The sequence below is a fragment of the Melospiza melodia genome, chromosome 2 (genome assembly GCF_035770615.1).
Source record: "Melospiza melodia melodia isolate bMelMel2 chromosome 2, bMelMel2.pri, whole genome shotgun sequence".
Lineage (NCBI taxonomy): Eukaryota > Metazoa > Chordata > Aves > Passeriformes > Passerellidae > Melospiza > Melospiza melodia.
In genome coordinates this window covers 60,603,477-60,624,346 of record NC_086195.1, presented here as the reverse complement: position 1 = coordinate 60,624,346, position 20,870 = coordinate 60,603,477, and the positions used below count along the sequence as shown (strand labels likewise).

At 45.1% G+C, this 20,870-nt stretch overlaps 1 protein-coding gene and 1 long non-coding RNA gene across 2 annotated transcripts in view; one reads left to right on the top strand and one right to left on the bottom strand.

The window, feature by feature from the left end:
* Positions 1-20,870, top strand: part of ARHGAP31 (Rho GTPase activating protein 31) — a 60,267-nt gene that overhangs the window by 22,743 nt on the left and 16,654 nt on the right. The window contains exons 2-5 of the mRNA XM_063148363.1: positions 12,926-13,028; positions 13,523-13,667; positions 18,523-18,605; positions 19,227-19,334. Of these exons, the coding sequence (XP_063004433.1) occupies positions 12,926-13,028; positions 13,523-13,667; positions 18,523-18,605; positions 19,227-19,334 (439 nt within the window). The remainder of the gene's footprint in view (positions 1-12,925; positions 13,029-13,522; positions 13,668-18,522; positions 18,606-19,226; positions 19,335-20,870) is intronic.
* LOC134415108 (uncharacterized) lies at positions 2,895-6,283 on the bottom strand. The gene is made up of 3 exons (XR_010026939.1): positions 5,834-6,283; positions 3,707-3,831; positions 2,895-2,958 (listed from the first exon to the last, which is right to left on the bottom strand). It is a non-coding gene; the product is annotated as an uncharacterized LOC134415108 (long non-coding RNA).

The window sequence follows — 20,870 nt, the reverse complement described above, 5'->3', positions numbered from 1 at the left end:
TACAGTGCTTAAGAGGGATTGAGGTAATTCATTCACGAATAGCAGGCGGTGCTTGCAGAGGGGGAGAGGGTGGCAGGAAGATGTGGGCTCGATGGGCTTGGTGTCTCCTGTGCCCCCCTCCAGCCAAGGGAGATTTTGCTGCCACAGCAGCTCCCCATCCCACTGTGGTGTGTGAGCACTGGCACAGCTTCAGCCATGGGGGCACACCCTCTGTGCCTGGGAATGCTTGCTCCAGAGTCAGCACTGCACATTTCAGCAGCCCTGGCCAGCTCCTGCTGGGAGAATGAATGTAGGTGGGCTTTTTTTCCTTTGCGTCTTACACCCTCACCAGAATTTAAGATTTTGCAACTGCACCTTGAGTAAGAATTTCTTCTGGTGAGGAAAACTAAGCCCCAGTTCACTCTCTTGCAGCTCTGCTGGCTCTGCCAGACTTGGGGCCACATCTGCTGTTGACTATAGTTGCATACAGCTGGAATAATTTTGTTGGCCTCTAGTTTGTGGCAAACTGCGGACAGAAATTGGAGGTATAGTCCTTTGCTTAGTTACTGCAGTGTCTCAGGAAGGTGACTAGGCCACAAATAGGAAAAAAAGGAGAATATCACATTATAAGAATGTATTTTATTAACATATACTTATGACTCATCCCAGAGGACAATTAGGAGCACTAGTTCTAGACAGTCTGCTAAGAGACAGGTACTATTCTGGTTATTGCTGTGCACTCCTCAATAAACACCCTCCCCACCCCACCTGTTTGGCTGCAGTGGTATGGATGTGGTATAGAAAATGCTGGGGGGCTCCATTTCCCCAGTCAAGAGAAGCCCTTTCCTGCTGGGGTGCATGTCCTAAGGGGACTCAACTCCTTGCTCTGTGAGGGAGGCCATGGGACCCTCATGGCTGAAATCCTGTGAAGGGCAGGCAGCACTGTTACCCTCTGGCTGTGCTCCTCACCCTCTGCCCTGCTGTGTGTCCCTGTAGCCACAGGCTCCATGCCTGTTTCTTACACTGTGCAGCAAACTGCAGACTTCCTGGTGGGAGATGGGACAAGCCCATTGGCATCTCTAATGGGACAGTGCAAACCTTGAATACCGTGGGCTGGGGGAGGCCTGAAATGATGTCTGGTTAGGTTTCCTCTTCTCTGCTGTGGCAGTGACACACACAGCGGCAGTCCGTGGAAGTGAAGTGATTCAGTTTGGTGTGAGCTGTGTTCTGCACATTCGTCGCCCATTTTCTCCACTGCTGATGAAACAGCACTGGCAGTGGTAGTGATTCCTCCATTTGAGAGAATAAAAAGGAAGGCAATAGTCTGGTGTAAAGGTCTTGGCATTTTCCACAGCTTATGACAGCGCTGCTGGAACGCAGGGGCTGTGGCTGTAGCTGTTCTATTGTGAGCTTGCATTCCTTAGCAGTGGGAAATCGGCAGCTGTAATTAGTCTCTGATGTTCTCTGCTAATAAGTGATTTTCTGCTACTTGCAAATACCAGCATCCCTAAGACATAACTGTATTGATTTGACCTCTTATCTCTTCTCCCTCCTCCTCATTGAGAGGGACCCCAGATGTTCTCCAAGACTACTTGGAAAAAAAGTATGGAAAAAGTATGGAAAAAACCCATCCACCCCTGCTCCTCCCTATTACATCTCTTTCTCCAGTACTATTTTTTTTCTTTTCCCTGCCATTGGGTAGGAAAATGGTTCCTGCCAGTCCTCATGGAAAAGGACACAGATGCCGTCAGGAAGCCCATTTGCTTTAGGAGGAAGAGGAGCCTGACATCAACAGGAAGAGCTGTGCAGCAGAGCTGCTCCTGCCTCTGAGAGAGGGGGCCTTGAAAACAATGTCAGCTCGCAGTTCAGGACCAGCCAGCAGGAAACGCATGCACCCTGGTGTTTGCTGTGCAGAGGAAATGATAAGCACTACCTGGCCTGACTTGGAGCCCAGATAGCATGGGGGGGAAAAAAGTGGGGGAGGGGGAGCAGGAAAGTTGTTTTTCTTCATACTGCTTCAGAGCCTGCCCTTTGCAAAATGGAAAACAAAATAAAGTGTGAAATATGGAATATATCAGGAATCTGTTGGGGGGCTTGGAAACCGAGGAATACAATTGCCAAGTGATTAGATTTACTGCTTTAGTAACTGCTTGGTATTGGGTTTTTTCCTATTGTTAGCACTGAGAATGACCCTTAGTTTGATAACCCCTGGCATGCATGTTTATTGAGAGGTGAAGGGAGCAAGGGGCTTGTATCCCCTGTGGAAGATTTTTTGTGCAGAAAGACACGGGGACAGAAAGACTTGGGAGCAGAAGGGCCTCGTGAGTACAAAGAAAAGTGTTGTGTAGATGGATGTCTTTCCTGACTTGTCCTTACTAGGTGAGGGGATAGAAGCCTTCTTGAGAAGTAAGGAGATACCATCATGCTGAGTATTTTATTCAGCTTTATTTCTTTTCCTCTTTTACCAGTGTCTTTAAAAGCAACATTGTGCCTCCTTTCATCCCGGACCATCTGACAGAGTTAGTTTCTATTTCTGATGCCCTTCCACCTCTGGCAGACAGTTGCAGAGTCCAGTCCCTGCAACTTAGCCTTGGAGAAACCATTCCTTGTCCTCTGGGTGCATCTCAGTAGTTGTGTGCTGACGTCCTTAGGTGGAGGTGGACAGACACAAACAGCTTGGCAGGAAACATTCTAAACAATCCTAGCCCAGCTCAGCCTCTGGAGGGCTGGGAGGCGTTGTGACACCATCTGCAAATGTTGTTCTGCCACCTTTGCTGTCCTTGCTGATTCTCTCAGGCTCTGGAGAGTGAGCAAGCTGCCCTCTTGCAACATATGTGAGCCCTGATGTGCCACAAGGCTGGCAGATGGAGCAGTGCTGCGCTCCCTGCTGTTTCTGCAAGAAGCCCTGAAGGAGCAGCACCACATGCAGATGTTTGAGCCAGGCTGCTCAGCAGCTTCTTCTTGAGCTCTTTACCCTCCCTGGTGTATGGAAAGGAAAACAAAATCCTTGTGAGCGTAGCTGTAAGAATACACTTTAGAGTACTGCAGCCTCTGAAGAAGAAAAGGTGTAGCCAACATGACCCATATCCCCTGGGCTGCCCTTCTTAACTAAATCACTGAGATAAACAAGTCCATTGAGACTGGTTCTGGACTTGCTGATGCCGATGTTCTTGCATGCTTGAGCAGCAATCCCCCAGACCAATAGCTTTCCTTGGCTGTGGGTGAGTGCTTCACCCAGCAAAGCCTTCAGCAGCAACAAGCAGGAGGACCACATGTCCTGATGTGTCCCCCAGACCTATGACATTGGCCTAACATGACTTTCACATCTTTTGACTTTGTTAGGCTTTGATTGACAACTCAATAAAACCCATCTGTTTCTCTAAGAAGAATTTCCTGGTAATGCACATGAAACCTCACACATGCACACACATACATACATAAACATAGTTGTATGTGTAAAAATACATTCATTTGTGTATATGTATGCACACACATTTATTTGCTGATATATGCATTTATTTTTGTGTAGAGTTATGTGTGTCTGATCAGATGCTGCTTCTGGCAGAATTTCCCCCATGTTTTTCAGACCCAGAAACTGAGCCCACAGACTGTTGTGATCATATACCTGGGCATAATTTAGGATGGGTAGAGCAGCACCTTGTTTCACCAGAAAAGCATCAGCAATCCCAGTCACCCACAGCTTAATCCTCTTCAGAGAAATACTGACCTGTTTTCAGCCTCCTCTGAGCAGGGTTGGGGGGAGCATTTCTAGGTGACCTTCCACTGCCAGCAGAAGTCTTAATTCTCCAATCTGTGCTGAAACTCACACCATCATTTTGTGCTCCTGTAAAGCTGGTGAAAATGCTTCTGTCATTTGTATACCTCCTTTGCTAGTATTTGCATGTCTCAGTAAAAGGTGAGAGGGTGTAGAACAAATTGATCCTATTTTCTTTTGTGGAACATACTGATGAGTCCAATGGGATTTTTTTGTATGAGTGTGTTTCTTTGGGTCAGGCCCAGGCAACCTGGCAATGAAAGCAGTCAGTCTAAATATATGCTCAGCAACTGAGCAAAGATGGAATGGATTTGATGCTGCTTGGCTACAAATTATAATGCTTGATTATTGCTAGTGCCTTTGCATGTTTGTTTTCAATCAGACCGAAATCATAAAGCCTTATTTACCTTTTAGCAAAAGTCTGTTTTCGTTTGCCTTTCACTTCTCATTTGCAGCCTTCATGGGTTTGCATTCAGGCTCCTCATCTGTCTCCCTGTGATATGTAATGATCCTCAGTGATTTCTCCTGCTCTTTGCCCTAAGTTGTTGACTGTCTGTAAAACAGCCCATTTGGAATAACCTCTGGAAATTGCTGTACCACTCTTGACTAGGAGAGCCCTAGAGGCAAGATCAGGGAGAGGCCTGAGTGAAAGAACATTGCTGCATAACCCAGTGTCAGTCTGCATCAGTCCATCAGTGTGACAGAGGGCAAAATAAAAAGAAGGGAGAAGATATAATTAAGTTCTGTAAGATTCAACCATGCCGTTTTAATTCCACATGAGGGCTTGGTCCAGGACCAGCTTCTCTGTTAGTTTGTACCTTGCTACTGAATGATAACCTGGGCTCTCAGTGGGGTGATGAGCCCCTGTTCTCCCTTTTACACACCTGAGCTCATTGGCACTGCCATCCTGAGTTAGCTGGCACAGCTGGATGTGTGCTTTAAACCTTGGGAGTGGCTGTCATGTATGCTTGTGAACGTGTGGCAAGCATGGAAGGAGAACCATTAGTGCTGGTGAGCCTCCATCCTCTCCTTGCACATTTGAAGGAAAATTACACATTCCAGAAATTTCCTGGAAAAGAACAGCAGAGAGAACTGCAGAGCAGCCCACTTTGCTGCAGCATGGGTGTTCCTGAGATAACAGCCCAGTCCTTGCTTCATCTTGTCTCTTCCGCAGCTTTCCAATCGCATTTATTTGGGAATTAGCTGCTTTTGTCACCACCATGCCACCACTACAAAAGGGAAGCAAGGATCTGTCGAGCAGTGGGAGATCATTACAGAGCAGCACAGAAGCTGCAGGCAGATTCCATGTCCTCTGGAGATTGCTACAGATTTCAGTGTATGGAGATGGTGTTTGTGAAGGGCACAGTACAAAGGACTTCAAAACTGTTTAACTAGTCACGGGTATTTTTCAGGTGCACATCAAGACCTAAGCACTCAGAATTTCCTTCTAACAGCCCCAAAAGTCTGTATTATAAAGAGAAAGCTGGAATCCCTATTGCCTAGCACACTAGAGTCCAAGCTGAAAAGGACCGAGGGACAAACTAACACTGACACTCAGGTAGGGAGCATTGATCCCCTTGAATTGCTGCTGTCCTGATTCTGATCCTAATAATCCCATGTAGGAATCTCAAAGTGATGAGGGAGATTTTGGGTTCTACCTCCTTACAACAGTCAAGAAGCATGTGTTAAAGCTTACAAGTTGCCTCCACAGTAATTTTGGGACTGTAAGAAAATGAGCAGGTCTATATCAGGTGGCAGGCCCAAGTAAAAGATGTGATTGATTTTTAAATTTCTTCTGAAGCTCTTGTAAATAAAAACATGAAGACCAAAAGCTGGTGAGAGGAGGAAGAAACTTACGGAGTCCATGCAATCTGGGGCTTTGTTGCCAGCAGTTAAGTGGGTTAGCATGGCTTACTTGGATTTCTATGCTTAAGAGGAGAGCAGAAGAAGAAAGGAAAGCATGATACAGAAAACATGCCATGAGCTTGTTTATAAATCTGGATGAAAGACAGTAGGCTGTCAAGAGACTTCAGATGAAGCCTGCCTTGCTGGCTTTCCATCCCATCACCCAACACTTACCTGGGCTCTTCCCTGGAGGTTGCTTGTCCCAGTTCCCTTGAGCTGCAGCATCGGCATCGCCCTTCTCCTGCACTCCATCATTTGGTGCAGCCTTTGGATTTGTTACTGGTTTTGGTACCTGTCACCAGAATCGAGGTCCATGGCAGAATTCCTGTCTTACAGCTTGCTTATCATCACAGCATCTAGGCATTTACCAAGACAGAGGTCAATTCATTACATGCAGCTCCAAAACTATTCTGATGTTTTATATACTTACACCCGAGTCCATTCCCAGACACAGCATAAATTATCCAGTTACTCCCATCTCCAGAATTATTTATCCTGATTGCTTGTGATGTGGTAAACAAAATGCTGTACAATATCCACCCTAATCTGCTGTGGATCAGGGTTGTTAGGATTGGAATGGTTAGCTGAGGATGTGCACAGCTCATTGACCTGCCATGCAGAACCTGAGCCACTGTTTTCCGAGGTGGTTGTACCACAGAGTCATAAAAGCCAGGAGTGGAGATATCCTGTTCTGTTATCTGGTCCTTTTTTTGCAGGAAATTCTCAGCAGGATGTTTTCCTAACAAAACTATTCTAGTATTTAGTACAACCTCTTTCAAAAGTGCCTGCGTGACAGAATTTGCCAGCTATGTCAAGGTGAAGTCACATTTCAGAGGGGCACGGTGACCGCCGGGGCTGAGAGTCAGCATTCAGTGCCTGCTTTGGCAGTGCTTTCTCTTAGGCTCTCTTTGATGTGTGCTGTCTGTGAGATGGCTGGGTCTGCCAAGGGCTTTTTCATTCCTGCTTCAAACATCACAGTTGTCAGATCTGCTCTGGAAAATCAGGTGTTCCTACATGTCTTATTTAGATATGTTAGATGTAAGCTGGGTATAATATCAATGGGGGGAAAAAATATCCTTGATGGTGGTGCCGTTGGCTTCACTCAAACTCCCAGGCAGGGAGGTTGTGTTGAAATGTGTGAGCCTGCAGGTTGTGTTGAAATGTGTGTGCTTGGAATTAGAAGGGCACATCCCAAACAGCACTCAGTGTTTCCACTTCCCACGCAGGCCATGGAGGGTGATGGCTCGCAGCATCTGACAGATTTGAGATCTGTTTTTCCTACGTTTTTGCCCACAAAATCACAACTGTGACAGGACAGTGCTTTCATCACAGGGAATGGCACTGTTGTGATAACCTTTGTGACATTGCAGGGCCATTTCTCACAGAAGCAGAGGGGAAAAAACACATGAAGTGTGTGACTTACACAGTGAATAAATTGTGCTGCCCATGTGGACAGGATCACCTTGGTGCCAACCATTCATCCCTTTAAACTGTGTTTATGGCAGCTAAAGGAGAGAAGCCAAGGTGAATTGTACAAACCCAGGTGGTTTTTTTTAAGCTGGTTTGGTGCTGTTTACTATGTCATGCTGTTCAAATACAGGTGTGTGTGTGTATGGAGGGGTTGTGGCAGCTTGGCCACAGCTAACAGCCAAATTCAACACTGGAATTTGAGAGTGAAACAGGTTTTGGCTTTTTTTTTTCTTTTTTTTTTTTTTTTTTTTTTTTTTTTTTTATTCTGCAAAATGAATTTAGTGCAGGTGAAAAGTATGCACAGACATCCTGGAAACTGAAGCTTTGTCCTTGTAGCATTTATGTCCTGACAGGGCAAACCATCCCCTTTCCCAGCTCTGCCGTTTTAATCTCTGAGCAGGAGAGACCCTCTGCATGGATTTTGGACGCTGTGGTCCCTTCCATCCCTGGCTGGTGCTGGCAAGGAAGCAGTGGAAGGCAAAGGAAATGCTATGTGGTGGGAAGGCAGGATTTATCCTTAGCTGCCACTGGTTAGGGCAGTGCACTGGGAGAAAATCTGGTGTTGTGACTGATGTGCTGCACCAGGGCTCGGGTGAGCTGCAGGGAGGAGAGCACAGCTTGATCTGCTTTCAAGTTTCTCAACCAACCTTATGCCTAGTGAAAATCAGGCCATGTCAGCAAAAAAGAAAAAAAAATATAGTGAATCAGCTTTAAAACTCGTGATTTACAGTAGAAAGTCAGGAAATGCAGAAAAATATCATATCAGAGATACTGATGATCAAGTATGTTGCCATTTGTACAATGTTGTTTCTTTCCTGTGATTAGGAGGCCAACTGAATATATTAGTTTGTTCTATTTCGTTATTATTTTGTACAAAATAACAGCTCTTGCTTAGTACAGACTGAAACACTTTATAAAAGGAAGTATTTTCTATTTTAGTAATTTAAATTGAAACAGGAGACTTTTGACCTTTATTGTCGTGGTATTGACATAGCATGATAGGAAGCATGCACTACTATTGAGGGTCATTGAAGACAATTTAAAAAAATACTTATGTATAACAAAACCAAAAGGATGAAATAAAAATGTCTGCAACCTTTTTTTTTTTTTTTTATGGTGCAGGATTCATAGTGAGGGGAAATTAAAAAAAAAAAAATCCAAACTATTTCCTGCAAGTCAAAAATCAAAAAGTTGGTGTTCCAGGTGAAATGAAAGGTCTGCATTTATCCTCCCAATAGCTGAACTAAAATTAAAATAAAATTAGAGAGGACATAAAACCTCCACCATGTGGCAGAAACCAGCAACCAAGGAGGCTCTGAGCATGTCTGTCAGCAGTGCTTATCCTTACAAGGAGTAGTCTGAGAAAATAACAGAAGGATAAAGTAGAAAATTCAGTGTGCTGCTGTTCAGTCCAGCTCAGTGCAGTGCACCCTGAGCACATGGCCCTGTCCAGGTTAGTTGACTTACTGTCTAACTGGGCAGTAAGTCTAACTATTCACACTGACTGGTTAGGGTGTCTGACTCAGCAGCCTCCTCCCTGGGTCCCTCTGTAGCCCATGGACACTCAGAGTTTCTTCTGGAAGGTGGCACTGAAGGCCAGGATGTTGCCTGCATCTCCTGCTGGACCAGCATCCTCCTTGCTCTTTGCTGGCTTTGGTGGGAGGCCAGGAGGCCGTCCTCCCACTGGTCACTGGATGGGGTCACTCCCTCTTTTCTTAGTGACCTCTCCAGCTTGGGCTGCTTGGGGATCCAAAGAGCTCAGTCCGGTGCCAGATGGAGCCTTTGCCAGGCTGGCAAAGAATGGGCACCTGGCTTGCTGGTGGGGAGGTTTGGGGGGTGGCAGCACCATGGCTGGGAAGGGAGAGCCAGCAGGGCAGGGAGGTGGGAATTTCAGTGCCCACTGCTTCCACTGGGAGCTGGGGGGATCAGAAGGAGGAGAAGGGGTGCCTGACCCAGTGAGAGTAGCAGACACCTGTAAAGGAGGTGGCATGGGCTGTCTTGGAAAAGACCCTGGTGAAGGTGCACACTGAACTTGGAGGTGATACCCAGTGAGAGTGGAACGAGTTACTGTGACTGCCCTTCTGGTTTATTTTTGTCTAGGGGAAGAGAAGTATTGTCTTTTGTGTGCAGAGTGTTTATAACTCAATTTCCCTTCTGACTGGTGCCTTGCTCCACGCTCTCTTGTCCTCCTCCATCTGGTTTCTATTGTAGTTTTAAATGAGGACAGTTTGGCTGTCTGGCAGAACAAGCAGGGTCTGTGTGACACCAGCTGCCCCTTCCAGCTCCTAAGCCTCCTAAGCTTGCAGCACAGTGTTAATTATAGGAGTGTCAAGACTGGACTCCCTGCCCCCCATCTTCTTTCTGTGCCTGCACGTACAGTCCCTGCTGCAAATCCCCATCCATGTCTGATCTTCCCGTGGGAGACACCCAGCCCTGTGATTTACATGCCCTGTGACTCTGATAGAGACCTGCTGTAAAGCAAATGCCAGAGCCTGTACCTTCCTCCATTCAGGGCTGATCCCAGCCTCAGTTCATCAGGAGCCATGTCTGAAATAATCCTACCAGGTCAGAAACTCCTGGAAGTGGGAGAGAGCGGCTCACTGCTGCTCTAACCTCACCACCCCCAACAGCCCAAAAGGCTAAGCTTTGTAGGAGATCAGAGCTGCTCAGGAATGCCAGAGCTACAGGTCCTGCTCAAAGAAAACATTTATTGTGCTCCAGTTCCATACAAGTGCTGCATTTAGGGGCTTGATTTGCAGGAAGTCAATGTAGTCCCTTCACCTCCAGGGATCTGAGGTCAAAGTCTGTAATTTTCGGTTGCAAGTGAAAAGTGTCCTCTATGGGATTTTTTTTTTTTTTGACATCACAAAACTGCCACAAATTTTGGCATAACTGACTCTTTCTCTTTCTATGAGCCAAAGACCTGGTATGGCAGGAAATCTTGTACAAGATGAGTGAAGGGCACTGGCAGAGATAAGTGAGAAGCCCAGGGTTGGAAAAGCAAGGAAAAATGCGGGGCTGCAGTAAGAGATGCTGGCAGAGCTCAGCGTATATTGCCTATTTGCAATCTATAGGTTGTCCCTGCTGTGCAGTTTTCACCCAATTTTAAAAATGGGTTGAATTTTATACATTTGCTGCAGATTGTTCCCCTCAGGCCCATGTTTTTGCTTACCAGTCCTCAACAGAGGGATGCAGCCTTCTCTTCTTCTGTATAGGGGGTTTGCTTACCTGCCTAAGGCCTCTTGACCTACTTTACTCCAAGGAAACTTAGAACTCAGCCAAAAAATGGTGTGATTTAATAGGTCTTACTTTCAAGAGGTCAAATTAGTCACAACAAACATCACTATCTGCATTTTTAGTTGGTGTTCTTATTATTAATACTGAGGTTTTAAAAAGTATCTAATAAAGCATTCTTTGTGCATGTACCCCATTTTTTGGCAGCCAGGCACCATCATATGAGGCTTGTCTCCATGAAAGACTGTTAACCTTTAGACAAACCTTGTCATGTGGCTGTCGTGATCAAATATGTTTTCTGTTCAATTAATTCTTTTTTTGGGTTGCATGGAGTTCAATGGTTTCTATTCCCTCACCCAGACAGATCTGAGGTGGACATGGATCTGCCTAACTTTCATTTTTGCTGGTTACATGTCATTTATTCCAAGACCCCTACCAAGAAGGAAATTTTAATATGCCATGTATGCATAGCTTCTGCCATAAAGATGTTTAAGCCTGATTTTCCAGAAATGGAAATGAGGCCTGAAGTAATTTATCTTTCTTTTTTTTAGCATTCTCATCATCATATGATCTGAGTTCCCTACTGCAGTTAATCAGGACTTGCTCAGAGATAGGAAGGTCCTCTTTTTTTGATGTGTCACTTGGACTTTTCTTGGAAGGATATTAACGAAAATTAGTACATCTTTTTTTTTTTTTTCTCTGTCTCCTTCCACACCATTCAGCCCACATAGCAAGTAGGTGTTGCATGCACTGAAAGGAATGCTTCCCAGGTTCTTTCCTCTCTGGAATGGTCTGATGCACCTTCCCCTCCAAAGTCCATGAGGAGAGAATACCATAGCTCTGTTACTGTTGTGGACAAAGCTTTCACTCTGTAGGCTTCAGCTGTTCTCTTTGCAATTCCATGGTGTCATGAACACTGTTTAGGCTTAGGGCCTCTGCCATGAGCTCCACCCAACAGCTTGAGGGTCTTGAAAATCAGCACAAGGGCTTTGAGTGTGACACACCAATGTACCCATGTTATGAGTGCCTGCTCATAAAACCCATAAAGTCAGTTTTTCCCTGGTGTTTTGGAGAAGCTCCTTTGGCTGAGAAGAATTAGTCTGTTTGGACCGTTCAGACTTCCAAGTAATCACTGGGACTTTGTGCATGCCTGTGTTTGGGTTGGCTAAAAAACAAGAGAAGGGACACATGAAAGGACTTCTTCTTTACTTCCCTCAGCAAGTCAGGAGGCAGAAGGGCAGCCCTTCCCTGAGCGACTGGCTCAGTAGCAGTGTGCCCCTGAGGTGGGTGCAAGCTTGGAGCCCTTCCCACCAGAGCCTGTGCCCTGCAGTGCTTGGCAGGGACAGGTCCACCCATGAGCTGGCTCTGGTCTCAGTGACTCCCATGAGAAATAATAAAATAAAGAAAAATAATAATGTCTAACTATTTTTGTTCAGGCTGTCATTGGAGGGCTGTCTTTGGATGCCATCTGATGAAGCCCATGTTAATATGTCATCATAGTCCTGAACTTTGAGCAGAAGGGCTCAGGGAAGGTCCAGCCAGAGGCATTGTCTCCAGGGTGTCACAAAGATGCAGTAATTGCTATGCCTGGCTTTCCCGTCAAATCTATGGCTTAGCTGGTTTCTCTCCATACAGCTTTTGAAATGTGCAGTGCAGCAGAGTCAGCATTATAGCAGGGAACTTTTGACTTGTGCATTTACTGACTTGTGCCTATGGCTGTGTGAAGCATTGCATTAAATACACAGTAGTTTCTAGCACCTAATAAGGAAGGGCTTTCTTACTGTTATTGTTATAGCTTGGGTTGTTATAGTACTGGGGACAGGGAGCCTTGATCTGACCAAGAGAATGGGGGGCTCTTGTACCTATATAATGGGGAAAAAATAAACATATACTTTGGGTCCAAGCCTGGATGTAAATGTTGTGCCTCAGGCTCCTCTCAGCTTTAAGACTGGTTAAGTCTTTGTCTAGTTATGCTGATGGAGCTCTTTTGAAGCCGATGTCAGGTTTTGTCAGTGTGCAGATCTAGTCAATATTTGAACTTTATACCCCCTCAGTGGGATTTATGAGCACTAAACTGTGGGTATGTAGGCTTATATGGAAGTGTGAATGTTTCTCTGATTTTTATCCAAGCCAATGAGACCTTTTGGCACAATTCAGCAAGGCTGGAGCTCTATACTGAGGAGGGTGGAGGTTCCCAGGACCTCAAGCTTTGCCACATGCTTTCAATTAGAATGAAACAGCTTATTTTATTTTATTTTGGAAGAAAAATGAAGAGAGGGAAACCCTACCTTTCTTTCTGCTATGTTACTGTGACTTCAGGGTCAGTCATTGTCACATGTTAATGAGCATTGCATGGCACAACCACAGCATATCCTCACGGCCACTTTGCACTTGCCGCGGGGCTATTTTTGATTTGCACTGTATTTCTTTCATTGCTGTACCCTTCCTTGCATCCACAGAGAGCCTCTGCTGTTTTTTTCATGGAACTGTCTCCTCTGTGGTGACTTGTGGGAGCTGTCAGTGTTTATTCACTGGACATCTTGCTTTGCTTCCCTCTCGTAGTCCCTTACGTGCTGAAGAGCTGTGCGGAGTTCATTGAGACTCACGGCATCGTGGATGGGATCTACCGGCTCTCAGGAGTGACATCCAACATACAGAAGTTGAGGTAAGGGCAACGTTTGGGAGTGTCAGAGGGATTCAGGGACATTGCTCATACCTTTTTGGTGTTAGTCCCTCAGGTACACACTGTGGCCAACAGAGCTCCACACTGACGCAGAAGATAAACTGTCTTTGAAGTTGCTAACAGGGAAAGACAGCATTTTAGGGATTAGCCCAAAAAGCTATGTCTCCCTCTGCATCTATTAGTGGGAAAGGCAAGGAGGGTCTCAGTGCAAATACTGAGTTGCTCTCTCTCACTTTGGGACAAAGCAATCTCCTTATATCAGTTTGAGATCCACTCCCTGCGTTAGGGATAATGGAGACTATTTGAAACCTCAGCATCTCCCTGAACTTGGGACACAATCTGGGCCAGCCTGAAGAGACATCTCTGCTTTCCCATTTGTTTTTTCTCATTTACTCTGTAAATGAGTACTTAGGGTGGAGTACTGGCCTGCTACAGCTCTTATTCACCCATATTGTTATGCTTCCATGTTGTTTCAGACAAGAGTTTGTTTCTGACCAATGCCCAGATTTGACAAGGGAAGTTTACCTCCAGGACATCCACTGTGTGGGGTCACTCTGCAAGCTGTACTTCAGGGAACTGCCCAACCCTCTCCTGACTTATGAGCTCTACAAGAAATTCACGGTAAGACCCTTGGCTGTTCTTGTTCTTCTCCAGCAGTGTGGATGTGATGCAGATTCCTCCATGACAGCTGTTTGGGATTCACTCCAATGTCCTGGCTTCTGGTGCATCCATCCATGTAAACACTTCTCAGTGCTCTTCCCTTCTCATCTCATGTTGGCTCTCTTTCCCTGTCCTTGTTTCTTTTCACCATTTCATATTTATTTCTCTCAGTTTGTCTGCTGTTTCCTCCCCTTCATCTTCTCATTTTTTCACTGCGTTCCTTCCCCGCTGCCTCTTTTTCTCCCCATTGTGCGCCTCCTCCCAGCACTACTAATTCTCTTTCTTTTCCTCATTACTGTCCATCACTGAATCTTCTGGCTCACCTGGGCTTGTGATCATAATCACAGGGGTGTGGTTTCCTCATCCCTGTCCCTCCAGCTGCCCCTGACACCTGTACAAACTGGTTGCCCAGCCCATGTGTAAAGTATACACTTTTCTGCATCTGTTACACTTTTCATACTGTTTGTAGAGCTGCAGATGAGGATACTGGTTATGCCAGATACGGCATATCAGGTCCATCATGATCACATTATAAATAAAAATGGCAGAGGAAAGTGGCAGCTGGCCAAGCAGAAATCTCTAACTTTGTTTAAAGAGATTACAATTCAAAGAGTAGTTACTTGATTCTGGAAAGCAGCCATAGATTATACGTGGATACAGTTGGAGCTCAGGAGCAGACTGCGGGAGAGCAGAAATATAACACCACAAAGCCTGAATTTTTAAGAGACTTGGCTAATTTTGATGACAGATAATATTTTATTAAAAGGTGGCACAGCAAGCTATGCTTGTTATTAAAGCCTGCATGTTTCTTAGCACTCTAAATCTACTTTCAGTTTTTTATGACACCAGCAAATTTACATTCCATCATTGAGGCTGAAATCTTGCATGCTGAAGGTATGCACTTCCAGCTAAAAGAATTTACCAACTTCTTAAGATAACTGGTGTGGGGGATGGGAAAGATTGTTTTCTCAGAGTTAGAAACATCCGTCCTTTGTTAAGAATTTCTGTCATCCTGCTCTTTCCCATTTGCTGGGAGGAGGAGGAGGCGACAGCCATTGCCAAAAATGTCAGATGTTGCAGAGAAGAAGTTCTGCAAAATCAGGTGTTGCTGTCTGAGTTGCCTCTCTCCCAAATCAAGCACTTCCAAATGACACTGCTGTGGCACAGGAGGCACTGGGAGACATCCATGGGGTCCTCACAAGGAGATGCTCTCCAAAGTCTCCCTGTTGCCTGTTTTGGAAAGAGGTGTCAGTGCAAGGGGTGCTTGCTGTGGGGCAGAGCCAGATGGGACCAGCCAAGCAGGAGCTTGCAGTAAGAAGTCAGGTAGCTCTTAGGAACACAGCTCTGCTGGGGATTTTGGGGTGGGAGTGGCTCGCTGTGCTGCCTGACAGCCGTGCAGTAATGTTAGGTGTCTTGCTGCTCCAAATTTTAAGTAAGATTGGTCTTTGTTTCAAGGTGATGTAGAATCAGATCTTCAGGGAAGATCCTGGGCAGATTTGAAAAATTGACCTGTATCCTCAGGATAAAAGGATTTTGAGGGTATGGAGTAGGATTGCTGGAGACAGTCAGGATGAATAGGATCTTGAAAATACAGGGTGTCATTCAACCATTCACTGTAACTGATGAGTGTCATTCTTGTTGGAGCAATTTGGCCGGTGTCTTCCTGGCTATCACTACTGATTTATGGAAGAAAAAATGCTTGAAAGGAAACATTAAGATTTAGATGGAAACTTCTTTTAGGAAAGAATGTTTGCTGAAAAGTGAAGTTTTGGGATGATGACTTGCAGATTTTCAGTAGATACATTTGGTAAATAGCTTTATTCAAAAACAAAAGGGAAAACATGTCTGTAACTGTCTGAGTGTTTCTTTTACAAGTACTTTCTAAAGGAAATGTCTCAATGTTACAGCAACACATCTAACTTAGAGAAAATGTCTTTCAGAAAAGGGTTAAATAGTTCCAAATTTTAATTATCATTTCTGTAACTAATGTTTGAGTGTGATGCTTTTGGTCAACCTTGAACAGTTGTTTTCTAAAATCTTATACCAGCTTCCCAAAATGTTATCACTTTGGGTTGACCTGAAAGGTTGTTTTTTTTTAAATCTCTGGCTTTTCAGTTTTTCCACTTAGCCACAAAATCCATTATTCATGTAAGCCTGCATAGAAGGGATTTATAATTGGTAACCCAGCTGACAGGAAGCACAGTCAGATACTAGGAGGAAAGAAAGAAGAAAGACCAATTCCCCAAGGAGCAGAAAACCCCCTAGGAGCATGTGTGTGCGTGGGGTGTCTGAGCAGGGAACAGTGGCAGCTCTACCTCAGCAGAGGAGTGCTGGTAGGAATAAAGAACACATGCTAATCCCAGCCTGACTGAGCCAGAGCTGGCTCTGAGCTGGGATAGGCTGCACTCTGAGTCACCACACTGATTCAGAGATTTCTGTCTAAGGAAAGTCAAGTTCTTAATGACTAGGGAAGGGTTGTCTTCTTGGTCATCACTATGTCAGCTTCACAGGTGTAGCATCCCGGCCATGACCTCACTGGCTATACATGCTTGCCAAGTGATTGTCATCTTGTATCCTAGTGATGCATGGTTGTTTCTGGGGACAGATAGGTTGACTCTGCTTGGCTTGTTCTAGCCTGGGCATAGAGGGACCAGCTCTAGGAGGCCAAGCTTACCTTCTCTCTCTGGACTGTATTCCACTCCTTAACAAGGGCTCATGAATTGTGGACTCCCAGAATCACTAGTGGAGTTAAAAAAAAAATCTTAAATGGCATAAATTCATACCGTGATGAACAGATGTGCAGGACATTGAATTATTGGTTCTTCCTTGAATTTTGTATTCTGCTGCTGTAATCTGCAGTTTTGCAGGGCTCCTCAGGTCTCAAAGCACAGCTCGTGTGGGTCAGACATGTGGCTTGGAGGACTGAACAGGTCATGACCTCAGAGAAGCTGGTATTCACTTGCTGTCTAATCATTAGGTCTTTGAGACCCGGAAGGTTGAATATGGGAATGAAAATGTGCACCGGGGGAGAAAATATTGTGTACAATCTAATGCTTTAGGTGCACCAGTTAAAGTTTTTATTTCTCTCAGTCTCCATTTTTGGACAAGGCTATTCAGCTGGAAACATTGAATTAAGATGACAAGAGCTCTTATGCTTCAGATTTCTGGGCTTTTTTTTTAAGGCACCATAGATGTCGGCGATGGAGAGAGACAGGGAGACTGACTTGGTGATCAGAATCCAATTTGATTGTGGGATACAAACGCTTATATGCTATTTCAGGGAGACTAGTAATGTGCACTGCAATGATTAGGTTAAAATCACATACACAAACTTATGCACATAACAACATGTCTTGCTTGCAGAGTTTAATGGGATTTTTTTTTCTGGTAAACTCATTTCATTTAATCTCCTTGCAACCCAGGTCTAATTTTCAAAGTTCCGTTTGCTTTTGCCAAGGCATCCTGTTATCAAATCTCTTACGTTAACCAGGTCCAAAGTCCATCATCTGTCTTGTGTCCCCCAACATTCCAACACACAGACACTTGTAAAATCACTAGAAGGAGTTAACCTGCCTTTAATTTGGGCAAACCAAATACATGTGCATCTCATATATACCTAACTAGTGAGCTCACTTGTTTTATCTGCCATCACTTCTCTGGCAGTGTTTGGTTAGCTGATGGTTGCAGATGAGAAGTGATCTGCAGGGAAGAGGGCTGTGACAAAACCAGCAGAGGTAGCATCATCACAGAGGGTGCTGTAGTGGCTGCTACAGGAAGATGCTTCTCTAGCAGTGGTAATTTCAGGTTCATGATGTTTCAGTGATGGATGGCTTGGGAAGGGTTGCTTCCTTCCTTTTCTCCCCTGGCAGAGCTGACATCTGTCTGGAGGCAAAGCTTGTGCTGGCTGTGTGGGTCACAGCATCTTCCTTTGAACTCGCTCCAAGCCCCAGCGGCAGGCGGGTGGGTAGGAGGAGGTTCCCAGACAGTCGTGCACTGTTTGAACTGGTGGTGGCTTGTCCTCCCCCAGCAGAAATATTGAAAGGGAATAGCTGAACAGATGAATGCCAATGCAGTGAACTCCCAGGAATGCTGACAAAAGCTTCTCATGGCTTTCTGAGCTCTTGGTCTGTAGACATTTGCTCAGGACTGAGATGTATAACTTTGATTCTGTCTAAGCCTAAGAGTTTATTAATCTGCTGGGCAGGGATTCTGCTATGGCTTCTTCCATCATGAAAGATGCAAACCCACAAAAATAATCCCTTCAGCTATGTTGTTATGACAGTCAAAATATTGTTTATTTTGAAGAATACAGAACATGTATATTCAAGGTATTCTCATAAAACAGCTTGAAAAACATGTTTTAACAGGTTATTTTTGGGGGCTGTCATTGCTTTTTGCTTTTTCCATTATTTTCACCTCTCTCTTTCCCCTCTCATTTTATCCATCATTAACCAAGTTTAAGAAAGTGAAAAGAACCAAAAAAATACCCCATGCAAAGCAAAGCAAAACAAACCAACACAAACCAAAACCCCTCCTGTAATTTGTAATTGAAGGTCTAAGTCCTTGATTGCCCCTCTCCCATAAATACTGACCACCATGTCTGAATGTCTGGGCATGGTGTGCTGAGACTTGGAGTAACAGTGCATGAAATCTCTGCTGTGCTGGGGACACAAAGAAACTTCTTTTTCCAGTAGCTCTGTAGGGTAACAAGAGAGCATTCCCTCTGAGACAGGGTGTCTCGTGTGATCCTTCTTATCCCTCTTCCTTTTCCCCTGAGTCCATTGCCAGGGTGTACTGTTTCCTTGTGCCCCTGCAGGAAGCAGTGTCGCGCTTTCCCGAGGATGAGCAGCTGGCACGAATTCAAAATGTCATCCAGGAGCTGCCACCATCACATTACAGGTAAGACTGTGTCCACAGAGGTGCTGAGGATCAGCATGGTGACCTCACCCTCATCAGGGAATAGTGCCTGAAATAGCTCTAGGATTCATTTCCAGAAATCAATTTCCAAAAGCTGACTCACCATTTCCAAATCTGGCAACAATTTATCTGGCATTTAAATACCATTGAACAAACCTTTGTTAGAGACAGAACAAGGTGTTCTTGCTGCACTCTTACCATCCCCCTTCCCCAAGTATGAGCACTGTGGCACCCTTGGGCAGTGTCCTGGGTGTGGTAAGGAGAAGATGATCTGCTGGAGGTGCTTGAGCAAGATCTAAGAGCTCAGCCTTTGCAGCATCCCATTCCCTCTTCCACCCATCTCCCGTGTTCTTTGCTCCCATCATGCTCAGGATAGTTTGGTTCATGCCCCACCCCTGGACACCCCAGCTGGAGCTCACCTGTTCAGCTATTCACTGCCATCCCCTGCAGATGCTGGTGCTGTGTCTCCTCTGCCCCACGGGCTCTGTGATGCCATTGCAGACACCTGGGGAGGGGACAGGGCTGGCTCTGAGCCTTGCTGTCCCAGCAGGCATGCACTGGTAATGTGACACATTTTTCTTTCTTTGTGTGAAACCACTGCAGGACGTTGGAATACCTGATCAAGCACCTGACTCACCTGGCCTCCTTCAGCAACATGACCAACATGCACACCAGAAACCTGGCCTTGGTGTGGGCTCCAAATCTCCTCAGGTACACTAGAGGTTCCTCTAATCTAGAGCACCGTGCTGAGTTCCGTGGGGAGTGGCAGCATCTGAGCTCAATGACCTGAGGAAAATGCAAAGATGGGGAAAAGCTGAGCAACTGAAGGGAAGAGCATAGCAGAGCAAACAGCTTTTCTTCCAGGTTGAATAATCTAAGGTTTTGCTGCCAGCGTCCAAGGAAGCTTGTGGGTTTGTGTGTTTCTTATTAAAAAAAAAGTTGTTATTTGCAAGTTGAGCATAGATTTAGAAATGGGAACTTAACTCATCACTTGGGAATGCTAATGACATTTTTGATGGTGCCAGTGCTTCTGCAGCAGGGCAGTGAGAGACAGCAAGGATCAGAAGGGAGAAAAACAGGGCAATAATACTAGAGACCTGTTCCCAGATCTGCTTGTGCAAAATTGAGATGAGCTTGCTGGGCTTGAAACGGCAGCCAGTGTCAGATCTCAAGACCACCAGCTAGTTTTTCATGTTTGTTATGCCTGGCACTCTGCTGTGAAGAAGCCTGGATTAGATGCAGGCAGGGGTTTGGCTGCTATGTTGTAGAGCTAAGCAGAACAAGGAAAAATAGCATATGGGAAAAAAATTAAATATCTTGTATCTTGTCAAAATTCCCTTTCCAGCCATCCAATACCCCTGCATTTAGAGGAATGAACTATGCAAGGAGAGTGCAAGAGTGCAGCTGGGCAGGAGAGGGGTGATGGCAGAGCCATCAGGGTTGCCCTGGGCTGGCAGAGAACATTGGCTAGAGAGGTACAGGCCTGAAAAGCATGCTCTAAAGAGTTATCTCACCCTTCTGAATCCCAAAAATGCCAGAGCAGGTTCTGAAAATGAATCAAATGTTGACACTATTGAATATCATAAATTGGGACTTTACTACTGAGATGTTTTCATTCTAACATCTGTCCTTGTCAAAAAAAACAATGAAGTCTGATTTTCCTTTGCAATCTTTAATAAGTACAAGTCCCAGGGAGGAAAAGAAAGGAGCAAGCAATGTAACTGCAGTCTCCTCACAGGGTTATCCTCTTGGCAATGCCCCAAGCTGTTATCTAACACACCAGTCATTAACTTTACAAAGGATCCATTGCCCAAAGATAATTTCTTCAGCAACACTTTGGCATGTCAAGATAAGGAATATTCCTTTGCTGAGAGCAAGATTGAGAATGTGGGAGCACATGGGGGGCAGAGAAGAGACTATTGGGGCACACAGTGAAGTATTGAAGAAATTGGCATGGGGAAGACCTGAGCAGGGTCTGAGGGATTTCACTGAGAGGTCATTGAAGCACTGAGTAGGGATCTAGAAGCAGCCTTTGAAGGCTCCTGTGTTGTTTTTTCAGGCCCAGCCTTGACATAGCTAAAATAGGAAAAAGGGAGAAGAATGGAATTTGAGAGTCACAGTTTTACCTGCTGAAAATGTAAAAGCCATGTGGGGAAAATAACACATTCGGGAAAGGAAGTAGCAGAGATGGCAAAGAAATCAAAGAAAATAATTTTTAAAAGAGTGAAAAGACAAAGAGAGGATGAG